This window comes from Vombatus ursinus, unplaced genomic scaffold (genome assembly GCF_900497805.2).
Source record: "Vombatus ursinus unplaced genomic scaffold, bare-nosed wombat genome assembly UNPS02009205.1, whole genome shotgun sequence".
Taxonomy (NCBI): Eukaryota; Metazoa; Chordata; class Mammalia; order Diprotodontia; family Vombatidae; genus Vombatus; species Vombatus ursinus.
The window spans coordinates 63,894,101-63,907,184 of NW_020948983.1; the positions used below are offsets into that span (position 1 = coordinate 63,894,101).

A 13,084-nucleotide genomic window follows, 5' to 3' on the forward strand; every position below is an offset into this window, starting at 1 on the left:
TTTAGTAGCATATTTTACAAGTGCAAACAGTAGTAGCCAGTTGAATGATTCATTTATGACTAATCTTAAAAACAGAAGGTGCTTCTTTTCCTGAGTCCTTAGCAAAAAAAATAAATAAATAAAATAAAGTAACAAAAAAATTTAAAATAATCCCTATTTTTATTTTTTTCTACAGCACCCTCACAGTTTAGAACGGTTTTCTCAGTATAGATCTTACATCCATAGATTTATAAGCATCTAGATTAGATTACAGCATAGGTGTTAATTTTCAATTTATAATTAAATGTAGCAATTGAAAATAATACACCTAAAACATAAAAATTCATTCATCTGGATGAAAATATCTTAACAATGTTATAAATTCAACGCTAGCTTGAATCCCTGTCCATACAAAAGTATGAATTATTTATTTCATTAAAGAATATACTGAAGTATCATATTTTAACAATGATAAAATTTCCAGTACATTATACAATTAAAATACATAGCATCTCACTTTTACATCACATTTTTGAATTATCATGCCTTCTATTTTATCAGCAAAACCTTCAGTGTACAGTGCATTGACATAACAAAAACAAGGCACAATAATACACTTACAATAATTATTATAATATACAAAGTATTCTTCTAGATTTTTAAGCTTCATTTTGGAAACATTTAGGAAATGGTTCATAAAAATCCTGAAAAACCCTCACGTCATATTGTAGTTAATGTGGAATTCTGCATAAACAGCTTATTGTGAGCCATAATTCCATTATAAAGAATAAGGTTCTCATCACACAAGCTGTGGAGAGCTAAAAAGTATTCAGATAACTCAAATTTTGTTTTAGAATCTGAAATATCCAGATAATTTAAGAAATTTTTGGCTCTACATTTTCCAGAAAATTATCTTCATTGTCTACTTGATTTTCAAATAGATAATAATATGGCAGTTGAAGAAGCATTATGAACCCCTTATACTATTTGAATTGGATTCAAGTAGTACTGAATCCCAATAGAATAAATTGCAATTTTTTTAAATTGAAAACTCAAATTATCATAGAAACTCCAAAGTAAAGGGAAAGAAGAATTAAAGGAAGCAAATAAAGCAGGGAATGTATAGACAACAATAAAATCCAAACATGGACTTAAACATTGAATTATCTCTTCTGTCAAGAGAAATCTTTTGCATACCAACCGCTCTAACAAATTCATTAGCTTACTAACATAAACCTCCATACTGACATTTTAAAAATGATAAACAGTCTTAAAGTATTACCATAATAATTTAAAATTTTAATTCATGGAAGAAAAATACTTTGAAGAGTTTTCAGTCTTAAAATGAATAAAAGCCTTTCCAAAATGGAACAAATTCCATAGAATTTATATTTATAAGTGAAATTAGGTTATAAAAAATGTACTTACTCTTCTCACCTAAAGATTGTCTTCACAACTCAAGTAAAAAATTTAGGCCCATGACACATTGTTTTGTACATGCACATCCTGCACAGAGCAAACCATACTGACAAACATCCAGGCTCCTAGCCCCACTGACAAACTCTTCTTTTAGATCATCACTGTCCCAAATCTCTTTACATGGGAGCCTCTTGTTTCTTTAGCTGATGAATTTGCTTCTGTATCTGGTCTTTATCAAGTTTCATTTTGGCTTCAAGAACTTGTCTGAGTGATCCTATGCTTTCATAGATGGCAGCAAACCCTTATAAAGATGTAAATTTCACAAAAATTAAAAATTTTCAAATGCTGCATCAAGGCTAAATTCTATATCAAAATTAGAAATTTTGATTATAATGCAATCCTACTGATTGCAGAAACAAGTTCAAAATGAAATTTCAACCTTATATTTAAAAGACTCTGACACTGAAAAGTAACTTTTTAGGAAATGGTTAGGGAAAGACACATTAACATTCCCTGTGCCACTTATTATTAATTACCTCAGTGGTATATTGAAAGTATGCCCATAAACTAATTCATGAAATTATACAAAATTAAATGCTAATAAAATACTCCAACAAGAATTAATTATACTGTGACATAATCCAATAGACATTTCCCTAAGTAATTCAATAACCTATTTGGACAATATCATAGCCCAAGAAAGTAGTTTCTACAGAACTATATTACCAAGCAATTATCTAATTTATACATTGAGTGTCAGTTTCTACCTTTCAAAATAGTATTAAACCTTTAATATTTTCAAAAAAGTCATTCCTGAACTAATAAATAATTTTAATTTCCACCTGGCAAAAGAAAAACAAATTAGCACATATGGAGAATTACTTCCTTCATACACAGCACAAGTACCACAAGCAGGTCAGTGAAATACGTTGAAAATCATGTTTCCTGCCCCAGAAGCACGAAAGACTAGATTTCCTTATACCCTAAAAGGCAGAGGAAGGTGTATACTGATTCTGTATCATAATGAGACCTTGGATATTATGCTAGCAACTTTCTCACTGTCTGTCTGACTAAAAGAGGAAACCTAAAGAGGCAAGTTAAGTTGCTACCACAAGTTGGTTCCTGACACAGTCCTTTACAAAATGCTGGTAACAGCTTACTTTGGCCAGCAAAGGGTAATTGTTTCTATGGAATTTCAAAACCATTTTTATATATTAATACACCATAACTGTTCAGGAAAGTGGCTTGGTATACTTTTGGGACACTACTTTTACTATTAACATAGTAAATGTTAATTTACTTTTACTTATTGTTTTTTACTTACTTTTACTTATTTATTTACTGTTACTATTGACATAGTTTCTAGAACATTGTAGAGAATGATACAAATCATTTTGTTTTTACATCAAAGAGAACATAAACTATAATTATATATTATTTGCCCTACCAGCATTGACTTCTGCTTTCATTTCTTTCATCTCTTCATTCATCTGCAATTCAATCTTACTGATTCGGATATTGATCTTCTCATCATCAGATTTCAGTCTCTGTGCTTCCATGTTTTTCTTCTGTATCTCTTCTATTTTATCAAGCTTTGCTGACATCTGACTGAACTTCTTCTCCATGGTCCTTTCACTGATTTCCTAGGATGGATGAAAATAACTGCACTTAATCACTTCTAGAATGAAACTGCATTCCATGTGGGGAGTATTGATGTCACTTAATTTCTATGCTAGACATGAACATAAACAATGGGCCAATTACATTTAATACATTTGTTAAGCACCTACAATGTTCAAGGTATGGTACTAGGCAATGAGGATTGAATAATTAAAAATGACTGGAAACAACAGTTCTTGCCTTAAAGAAAATTATTATCCAGTGGGGAATCGAGAAACAGGGAAAGGAAGCAGACATATAAAAATGAGAATAAGGGTAAAAATCAATCAATCAAACATTTAAGTGCCTACCCTGTTCCAGGCACTGTGCTAATCACCAGTGATATAAATAAGAAAAAGAAACAGTTCCTGCCCTCAAGGAGTTTACAATCCAATAACAGGGACAACTTGCAAACAAATATTTACAATGCAAGAGACATACAGGCTAAACAGGAAATAATTACTAGAAAGAAGGCACTGGAATTAAGAGGGATTTGGGAAGGCTTCCTATAGGAGGTGAAATTTTAGTTGGGGCTTACAGGAAGCCAGAGAGGTCAGTAGTTTGAGCAAAGGAAGGAGAGCATTCCAGACATTGGGGGACAAGCAGAGAAAATGCCCAGAGCTGAGAAACAAAGTGCCTTGTTTGTGGAACAGCCAGGACGCCAGCATCACTGAATCAAAGAATATAGTTGGATTTTAAAGTGTAAGAAGACTAGAAAGGTAAGAGGGGGTTAGGTTATGAAAGGTTTTTAATGTTAAACAGAGTATTTTATATATGATCCGAGAGGCAACAGGGAGCCATTGGAGTTTACTGAGTAGGGAACATGGTTGGACTTGGGCTTTAGGAAAATCACTTTAGCAGCTGAATGGAGGATGGATGGGAGTGAGGAGAGACTAGAGGCGGGCAGGCCCACCAGTGAGCTATTATGATAATTCAGGTCTGAGGTGATGAAAAACTGCACTAGAGTGGTGGCAGTGTCAGAGGAGAGAAGGTAATATATTCGACAAATGTTGAAAAGGTGAAATTGACAGGCCTTGTCAATAGCTTGGAGATGGAGGAGAGGATGTGAGAGATGGTGAGGAGCCCAGACTGACTCCTAGGTTGTGAGCCTGAGAGACTGAGAAGATGGTGTTGCCCTCTACAGTAATAGAGAAGGTAGGAGAGGGCGGGTGTTCAAGGGGAAAGATACAAAGACAGGAAGTACCATAAGAAAATTTGAGATGCAGGAAAATCTTTTACAACTGGAAGGGATCAGAGAATAAAAGAAATGGCAACTAAGTTAATCCTTAAGGAAGTAAAAGATTTCAAAAGGTAGAGATACAGAGTGCTTGCCAGGCATAAAGGAGAAAGAGCCAGCAAAAGTGCAGGAGAAGGCACAGAAAATGCAAGTTTTGTAAAATAAGGCCAGCACCAGGGGATGGAGGGCCTTGAAAACCAGCCTAAGGAGTTTGTCTTTTTTTCTCTAGGCATTAAGGAGCCACTGAAGGTTTTTGAATAAAAGGAGTTACCCTGATTAGATCTGTGTATTAGGGAAAGTTATTTTGGCAGCTGTGTGAAGGATGGATTGGAGGGGGGGAAGACTAGTCCAAGTTAGGAACTAGAGTAATAGTAGTATGATTAGAGATGATGGAACCTAAGAGCTATTGTGGAGATAGATTCAACAACAGGGCTTGGCACCTGATTCCATGGAGGGAGAGAGAAGGTGAGGAGTATAAGTCTCACATACCCAGAGTCTAAAGAAATCAATGTGAATCTAATGCATGTCAAACTACGGGTCAGTTGGATTCCAGCAGATGATCTGAAGGAAGCTTGATAAGTCTTTTTCACTGTTTGTCTTACTTTAAGAGTTGGTTCATGGAGGTCATGTCTAAGAGTCCCAAATATGCTGGCTGTGGTATGGCAAAATTAGAGGGAACCAGTCATTGATGATTTTCTTCATTACTAACCCAGATTCATGCATGGTCAATTCAGGAGCACTGAATTTGGGGAGAACAGAGACCTGTGTCAAACTATACTGACCAAATCAACCATCAATCAGCAAGCATATATCTCTATCCACAAGTGCCTACCATGTGCCGGGAGTTTATAAACATGAGCTCAGAGTATTTCTAGCAAGCAAATACTTTTCTTAGCTTAATGATAAAACAAAACACAAATTAGCAGAAGGAGAAAGGGCTGGCTAAGACAAAAATGGTGGGATAATGTTGATAAGTGATCAAGAAATCATGTAAGTTATCGAGCACAACCTCCTTGTTTTACAGATGAAGAGATTAGGCCTAGAGAGGTAAAGGGAATTAACCAAGATCACTGAGGAATCATTACAAAAGTGAAGTTCAAGCACAGGGCCTATGATTGCAAATTCACTGTGTCACGTTGTCTGAGGTTAAAAACTAATAAAAATGAATCACCCAAAGGGTTTTGCTGCCCATTAACTTCTGAAAATGGGATGTGTAGCTGGTTGGTCAAGGAAGTTCCCTGATCAACTTAAGCTGTAGAGTAGTTAATCTTTGTTTGGGACTTTGTATCTTCCTAGGGAAGGTGTGGACATGCCCCACAGAGGCTGGGTTTAGTTTAAAGGAGATAAATTAGTTGCCTATACCCTGTCACACTAACAGACTGTTGAGGGAGGAGCCACCTATTTGTGCTGGCCTATGAAAGCGTGGCATCAGACCTTCTCAGTCCTTTTTCATTTTCTTCCAAAAAAGGTCCTGGGAGTACATAAGAGCTAAGAGGGAATCTAGGTTCCTCGTTGGAAATATCTTGCCCCCATCTGTAGAAACCTAGACCATATCTGAGTTTATATTAAAAGTCTCCTGGAGTAAACTCTGGGTGGGGACATAAAGAACCAAAGAGTATTATGAGGGAAAGCAGGAGAGGAAGGACATCCCCTAAGACAGAACCAAATCCATGTAAAGCCAGAGCTTAGGAATTCTTGACTATCTGCAATATCTTGGGAGCTATTCCAGCAATCATCATTCTCTTTGAATCCCTACACATGCAAAATTTGTTCTACACCAAATTTTCAAACTAGTCTGTGGAACTCTGAGCAGTTACTAGCAGTCCTTAAGCACAAGGACAGAAGTAAATGAGGAAAAATAATGGCACCTATAATTTTGTCTCTACTTTTTTGGAAATATAACTTCTTCAGATATATTTGATTTTAGGGCAAACAAAATTACTCGATGATAATAGAAAAGCCAAAACTAGATCTCTGAGGTTAGGTGTCTACAAAGTCCAGTGTCAAAAGATAACAGCTGATATTACTTGGTTTATTTGCTTAATGGGGATGATCAATTTGGATAACCCCAAATTAAATTTATTTAGTCCAAAGTCCCTGAATTTATCTGTCTATACAGGATAAATAAGCCCAAACAAATCTAAGTCTCTTTGTCTCTTTTAAAGTATGAAGGAAAAACAAAATACAGAAAAAGACTCTATGATTTAAAAAACCTTAAAATTTACATAAAATTAAGTAAACTGACAGTTTATTGGTATGCACAACCAAAACAGTCCCTAATATGGATTTTTAAATGTCATTTTATTAGGTAATGCAAACATAATAACAGATACCTACACTATTTTCCTTAACAACCAAGGCAAGTTGATCAATCTTCTGTAAAAGTTCTTTTTCTATCCGTTCTTGCTCCTGTTGCAACCAATTCCGTGCAGACAAAATCTGGCTGCTAAGTTCTTCCACTGTACCTTTAAATCTAAGAAAGGAAAATCAGTGAATTGAAAACCACTCCAAAGCATTTTACTCTCTCACTTATAGCTCTATACAAATAACAGGGTTCAACAAGTACTTATCATATACCAACTATGTGTTCTGAACTACGTTAAGATATGGAAAATAGGAAAGACCAATAACAGAAATAAATAAAACATTCTACTTGCTCTTAAGGAATCAATTCAGGTGATCATACTTAAACACATGAAACAATTAGAGAACAATAACAAATAGAACATAATCAAGCACCATAATGCGTGGTACAGCAATGTGTGCTATGGAAGATCAGAAAGTAGAGAAAGCATTATATAAATCACATTCCTTTTCAAATACTGAGAAAAGCTCCCCAACTTTTAAAGTTATTTTATCCTCAAAAAGAAAAAAAAATCATCCTTAGGTAGTATTCCTCTCTGTGACTTACAGATTGGAAATGTGGTTATAGCCAAATTGAAAAAGAACCTCTCATCAGGTGTCTCATGGCAAGGAGGTGACTCGAGTCTCAAAAGCAATGCCAGCAAAACACAATTTCTGACTGTTTCTAATTTTTCTAAGGTGAAAAGGCTTAGAGAAAAGGCCTTACAACAGACTTTATGTCTATCCTCTGAGGAATGGTCTAAGCTTATAATGGCTTATCACCAAAGAGTTGGGCACCAAGTGAGTGATTTTTTGATCACAAAAATTCATGAGATAATCTCTGAATTGTGTGTGAGTCACAAAGAGGAGAGCTGCAGTTGCAATATGCATTGATGGCGAGGATACCAGTATTGATGCCCTTGAAGTATGTAGGCTTACAAAAAGGATAGAAAATTTTACTCCTTTTTTAGACTCATGATCATGACTAGAATAAAGCTGGTAATGTGCCTCCCTGTTTTCTTCAGAGCAAGCTCCTACCATCTTTTTGCTGCTTCCTAAGCAGTTTATGTAGTTGTGTTACCTAGAAGCTATGCGCTAACTAAAAGGTGAGCTATTAGAGCAAAGAAACCAGGAAATGGAAATGAAAGAAATTTTCTTCCTCTTCATAACCAAGGAGTACTCTGCTACATCCAATATACCTAGAAAGAAAAATCTGGCTCTAGGTGGGTACATGCCATGTGTGTAATTTTTACAAGATACAAGATTTTTTCATTGTTAGAATGGACAAATAATATAGAAAAGAAAATGCTTTTAATTTTTCCAAATGTTAAAATGAACAGCAGAGTTTTGGAGATTAAGTATTAAGTGTTTTTTTTTAACTCTTAGATGAAAGAATATAAAATAAAAGGAACAAAAAAAATGGAAAAAGTCAGCTACATTTCTTGCTCTACAGCCAAAATGCTTCTGAGGAAAACATAAATCATGATATTTCTAAGGTTCTGTATCTTTATCTATGAAGAATGGTCAACACTTCCTGCTCAAAGCTGTTTTCTTACTTAAATGTGTCATTATAGACACTAATCATTTTGTAATCTTAACCATTAAAAAACAGGCTAATAGAGAAAATACACAAAATAATTGTGGTATAATGGGGGAAAGAGCACTGTAATTTTGAAGTCAGATGATCTGAGTTCCAAAATCCTGTCTGCCATTATTACAGTACTTGGACGTCTGTGGACAAGCCATTTTCCCTCTGGGCCTCAGTATCCTTATCTGTAAAATGAGAAATTCGGAATAAAGGGGCTGAATAAAGGGTCCCTTCTGCTTCTAAAACTATGATACTATAACAAAAGGTTAAACCATTTTGGCTGCCATTTCAGAGACAATACAATTCTAACCCATTGCACTTGGCAGAAGAAAGGTAGCTCAAGTTTGGGCAGCTGGAATGAGCAATATGTGATGTTGCAGCTCAGAAATTAAATGTTGTTATGGCTAATGAGTTTAAACACTGATAAACCTTCACAGATGTATACAAAATATGTCAAAATGTTGTATAAATTATATTTCCCTTTGAATAATACGCCTCCCAGATTCTAAAGTAGTTTTTTCCCCACTAGTGGGAGCTATAGGTCTATACACACCTCACTTTACACAGAGGGTATTTACATAACCAACAAAGCTGCAAAGCCACATTCCATACTGTTTCATAATGTAAGACCAAAACAACCTCCACTCCTCCAAGGGAAAAAGAAACAAAGGCAACGGACAAATAGGAACTGGAAGGAAATAGTTCACGTTTTCTTTGGACCTTGTGTATTGTAATTCTTTTTTCCCATAACAACTCTGGAGGTAAGTTATAGTAAAAAGTAGTAAAAATCTCTTATGGCCTTTTTCCAGATGAGGAAACAGAGGTTCAGAAATATCAAATAACTTACCTAGGGTCACATAGCTAATAAGTGATGGATAGTGATGAAGCTGGGACTCAATCCCAGGACTTTTGACACCAACGCTGAACTAACTGCATATGTTGTGAACTGAATTTTATTTAGAAGCAGCTATTTGTCAAGGTCCATTTTCAGAGTCCTATATCAACTTCTGCTGTTCACACCTGGATTTGTCTCTTTTCAAATGAGCAAAAACAATTCTTCTAAATGTTGCCATAGCCCAGTGGTTTTGTTCATGTCAGCATGAAGAAGTAGAATTATTTGCTTTTTTGTAAACTTTCAGTAAATGTCTGAGGTATCTTCTCTGGCAAATATGAGTAGTGGAGACTTTGGCAGAGTGCTTGCTTTGATAGACTCATTTTAAATTTTGTTTCTTCTTTTAGTTGCCTGGAAAGAGGTGGGAGGGGATAATACACTGCAAGTTAAAAGATGTTTATCTATGAGCTGGCTGCTGTTCCTCAGAATGCAGAGCTTCTCTGAAAGCCTAAGGTTTCTAGATTGAAAAGTTTTAGGGGAGGGTCTGATGGTAACAGGAGAGAATGGGAGCACACATGAAACACGTTAATGATGGCACTTGGCAACTGATTAGATGTAGGGAGTGAGAGGCAGTGAGGGAAGAGTCAAGGATGACAGCTAGGTTGTGAGCCTGAGTGACTGGGAGGGTGGCACCACCCTTGACCTTGAAATAGGAAAATCTGGAAGAGGAGAAGGGTTGGGGAGTTAGGGAGTTGTTTTGGACTAGGTGAGTTTAAAATGTTTATCAGACATCTAGTTCCAGATTGTGATAGGGAGTTGGAGATGAAAGACTAGAGAGAGAAGAGAGGTGTGATATGGATAAGTAGATCTGATAATAAGTAGATCCTCAGCCTAGAGATGATAATTGAATCCATGGGAGCTAATGGAATCACCAAGCAACACAGGTGAAGAGAAAAGTTGTTTTTCCTTCAAATAATAATAAAATTCATATGACTGGTTAAAAAAAAAAACCATAACATTTGCAACAACAGATTCAAGATGGAACATATAGGGGCAGCTAGGTGGCGCAGAGCTCCAGTCTTGGAGTCAGGAGGACCAGAGTTCAAATCCGTCCTCAGATATTTGACATGTTCTAGCTGTGTGACCCTGGGCAAGTCACTTAACCCTGATTGCCTCACCAAAAAAAAAAAGAAAAAGAAAAAAAAAGATGGAATATATAAATGCTTCTATATTGATTCTAGAAGGAAAAAAAAAAAACACAAAGACAGGTTCTTGCAAACCAGTGATTTAGCCTGATCTGTTTAGCATCTCAGAAGCCTTGTGGGAAGTTCACAAAGGACTATGGGTCTATCATACTATAAACTTTATTAGAAGTACAAATGGCAGAAGACAAAAAATTCCACCTGAAAAATAATTAATTAATACTACTGCTGTGAACCTGTGATCTTATCAATGCGGATAGTCCCTCCAACAACGGAGACTATAACCCATCGATGGCCTCTCATCCTGAGCAATACTTGTCCTTGTTCTTCCATATCTCCTCCTCAAGGGCCTTTCTCTAAATTCCATGACATCATATGAATACCGGTGAACTACACACTGGGGTGGCTATCATTAGTCATCTCTCACTCTTATATGACTGAACCACCTTTTCCAGTCATACATCTCTTTGACGACACATTGGAAAAGCCACCTTGAGCTTTTCAAATGACTTTTGAATAACTTTAATTCCTCAGTGACTATGATATCCTAAGACTCTGGAAGAATATCATTAAAAATTCTTAGGGAGAAGTTGTTGCTCATTAAAAGTACCATGCAATTTCCCAAAGGCTAGAATCTAGGAAGCTCTGCTTTTCAATTCTGGGCCCAACTCCCTGTTCATTTGGTGTCTGTTCAAAGCACATGGGCTGAGAGATTGTCTATCCAAATATAAATCACAGTCTGGACAAGAGGCTCCATCATGCTCCATCAACTAGTTTTTGTCAGTGTGAAGAGTTAGGATGAACTCTTTCGAGTCACCGCAGAGCTCATTTAAGAAGCCCTGCAATGTTCCAGGGCATATGAAATCAACACAATGTCATCTGCAAACAGGAACATGAAGAACTTCAACACCCACAAGGAATCCTTCTTCCATGGGGACTCTATTCTGGACATTCTCAATGACGGTGGCAAGCATCTTTGGTAAGTCTGCCTCATTTTATGTCTGACTTGGTATTAACAGAGGATCAAATAAAATTACCTCAGCTGCAATATCTTTCAAGGAATTTTGTGTGATTTTGACAAATTCATGGGTAATGCCTTGTCGGAAGAAGTGATGATCTATCAAATCAAAGCCTTTTTGTAGTCAATGAACAATGGGATCTTGTATTTCCCCTACTTTTCATTCAGTCAGTTGTGTGACTATAAAGATGTGACCGGCTGTCGATTACTACTTACAAAAGCATTACCAGTTCCCTTCTCATATTTTTATCAAGGATGCTGTTCATGTGTGTATAGATTAGTATCATAAAACTGTATAAAGATGGGAAAATAGGAATATGGGTTGGTAGTTATTAATATTCTTTTGATCACATTTTTTTTTAAAAAAGGTAACAATAGAGTCAGATTGTTTTCTTTGGTATACTCCCCTCTTTGAGATACCTTCAGAATCAATGTGTTAATGCTCATAAAATTATTCCACCTTTAGCACAGACTTCCTCTGTGGGTGCTTGGACTAGGCCAGCTGTTCTTCACTCTTCGTTTTCTCTCAGCTCATTTCTATTTCCTCATATAGAATTTTAGCTACTGTAATGTTATTGCCACATGTCAGTAGCAAAGCATAATGAGAGCACTTGAAGAAGTCAGGAAGACCTGGGTTCATATCCCACCTCTTAATACTAGGTGTGTGACCACTTCTTGGGTCCTCAGGCAACTTTATAAGGCTGTAAGTTACAGATAGGTTGCAATTTGTATCAATGGAGGGAGTTCCTACATTAACTAAATCACAGGTCCTCTTAAAAAGGAATAGTATAGAAATCTCACAGGTCTAAAAAAGTCATATGGAAATTCTATTGATGGAACTTCCACACTTTTATAAATATATGTGGCAAATAAGATCATCTATATTTGATGAAATCGAGCTATCAATGTTAAAAATTGAAGAAGCTGAAAAATTAAGTCAGGCAGAAACAAAAGGAAATCTCAATTACCAATTCAAATACCAAACATGAATTGGTACAAGGCCTTATCCAGACAAATACAGAGAACAGCTTTGGGATAGCAAAGTGGCCTTTCCTAGGAAAAACACTTTCAGAACTCAAGATAAACAAAATTAATTTGGTCCTGAAAAAAGCCAAGGAACCAGGAGTTGAAAGTGAACCACTGAGTACTCACAGCACAATTCACCATTCATCTGAGAGAAGCAAAACCAAAGAAATCCATCACAAAGTTATTCATTTTTAGCAAACACAGTACAATAATAAGGGAAGAAAATAAAAAGAAGAGTTAATGTGACTAATCCACAGGAAGTCTGAAGACTATTTAAAGAATTCACTGAAAGCCCAGAATAAAAATCTGTGCTAAGGACTAAAAGCAAAAACAAATCATACATTTGAAAATTCATCTTGGAGACTTAGTGAAAGTAGAATATGGTGTTGCTACGCTCTTGAAACTTGAGAGGAGGGGGATCCCCACATGACAAGCAAAGTGCAAGAAGCTATCTCAGGGGAAAGAGGCATCTTTCAAAAAAAATACAATAATCTAATTAAGGAGTGTAGGGAATCCCACAAAATTTAACATGTCAAGTGAAAATCATAAATTAGGTGGGCCAAATAAGGAAATATTTTACAAAGGATTCTAGAGATTACAATAACAAGTTCTTTAAAATGTACCAAAGGGAGAAAGCAAGGTAAAAAACAATTGGGATTACTTGATGATGGTACAAAAGATGTACTTAGTGTTTAAAAGGAGAAACTAAGTTATTTACCTTAGTCTTTAGAAGTAGAAAATGGTCTAAAATAACTAACGTGTAAAATAGTTAAACTATTAA

At 35.9% G+C, this 13,084-nt stretch overlaps 1 protein-coding gene across 1 annotated transcript in view; it reads right to left on the bottom strand.

The window, feature by feature from the left end:
- Positions 1-1,339: 1,339 nt before the first annotated feature.
- Positions 1,340-13,084, bottom strand: part of FAM81A (family with sequence similarity 81 member A) — an 82,424-nt gene continuing 70,679 nt past the window's right edge. Inside the window, exons 7-9 of the mRNA XM_027852084.1 lie at positions 6,632-6,767; positions 2,846-3,041; positions 1,340-1,699 (exon numbers count right to left, since the gene is read on the bottom strand). Of these exons, the coding sequence (XP_027707885.1) occupies positions 1,575-1,699; positions 2,846-3,041; positions 6,632-6,767 (457 nt within the window). The 3' untranslated portion in view covers positions 1,340-1,574. The remainder of the gene's footprint in view (positions 1,700-2,845; positions 3,042-6,631; positions 6,768-13,084) is intronic.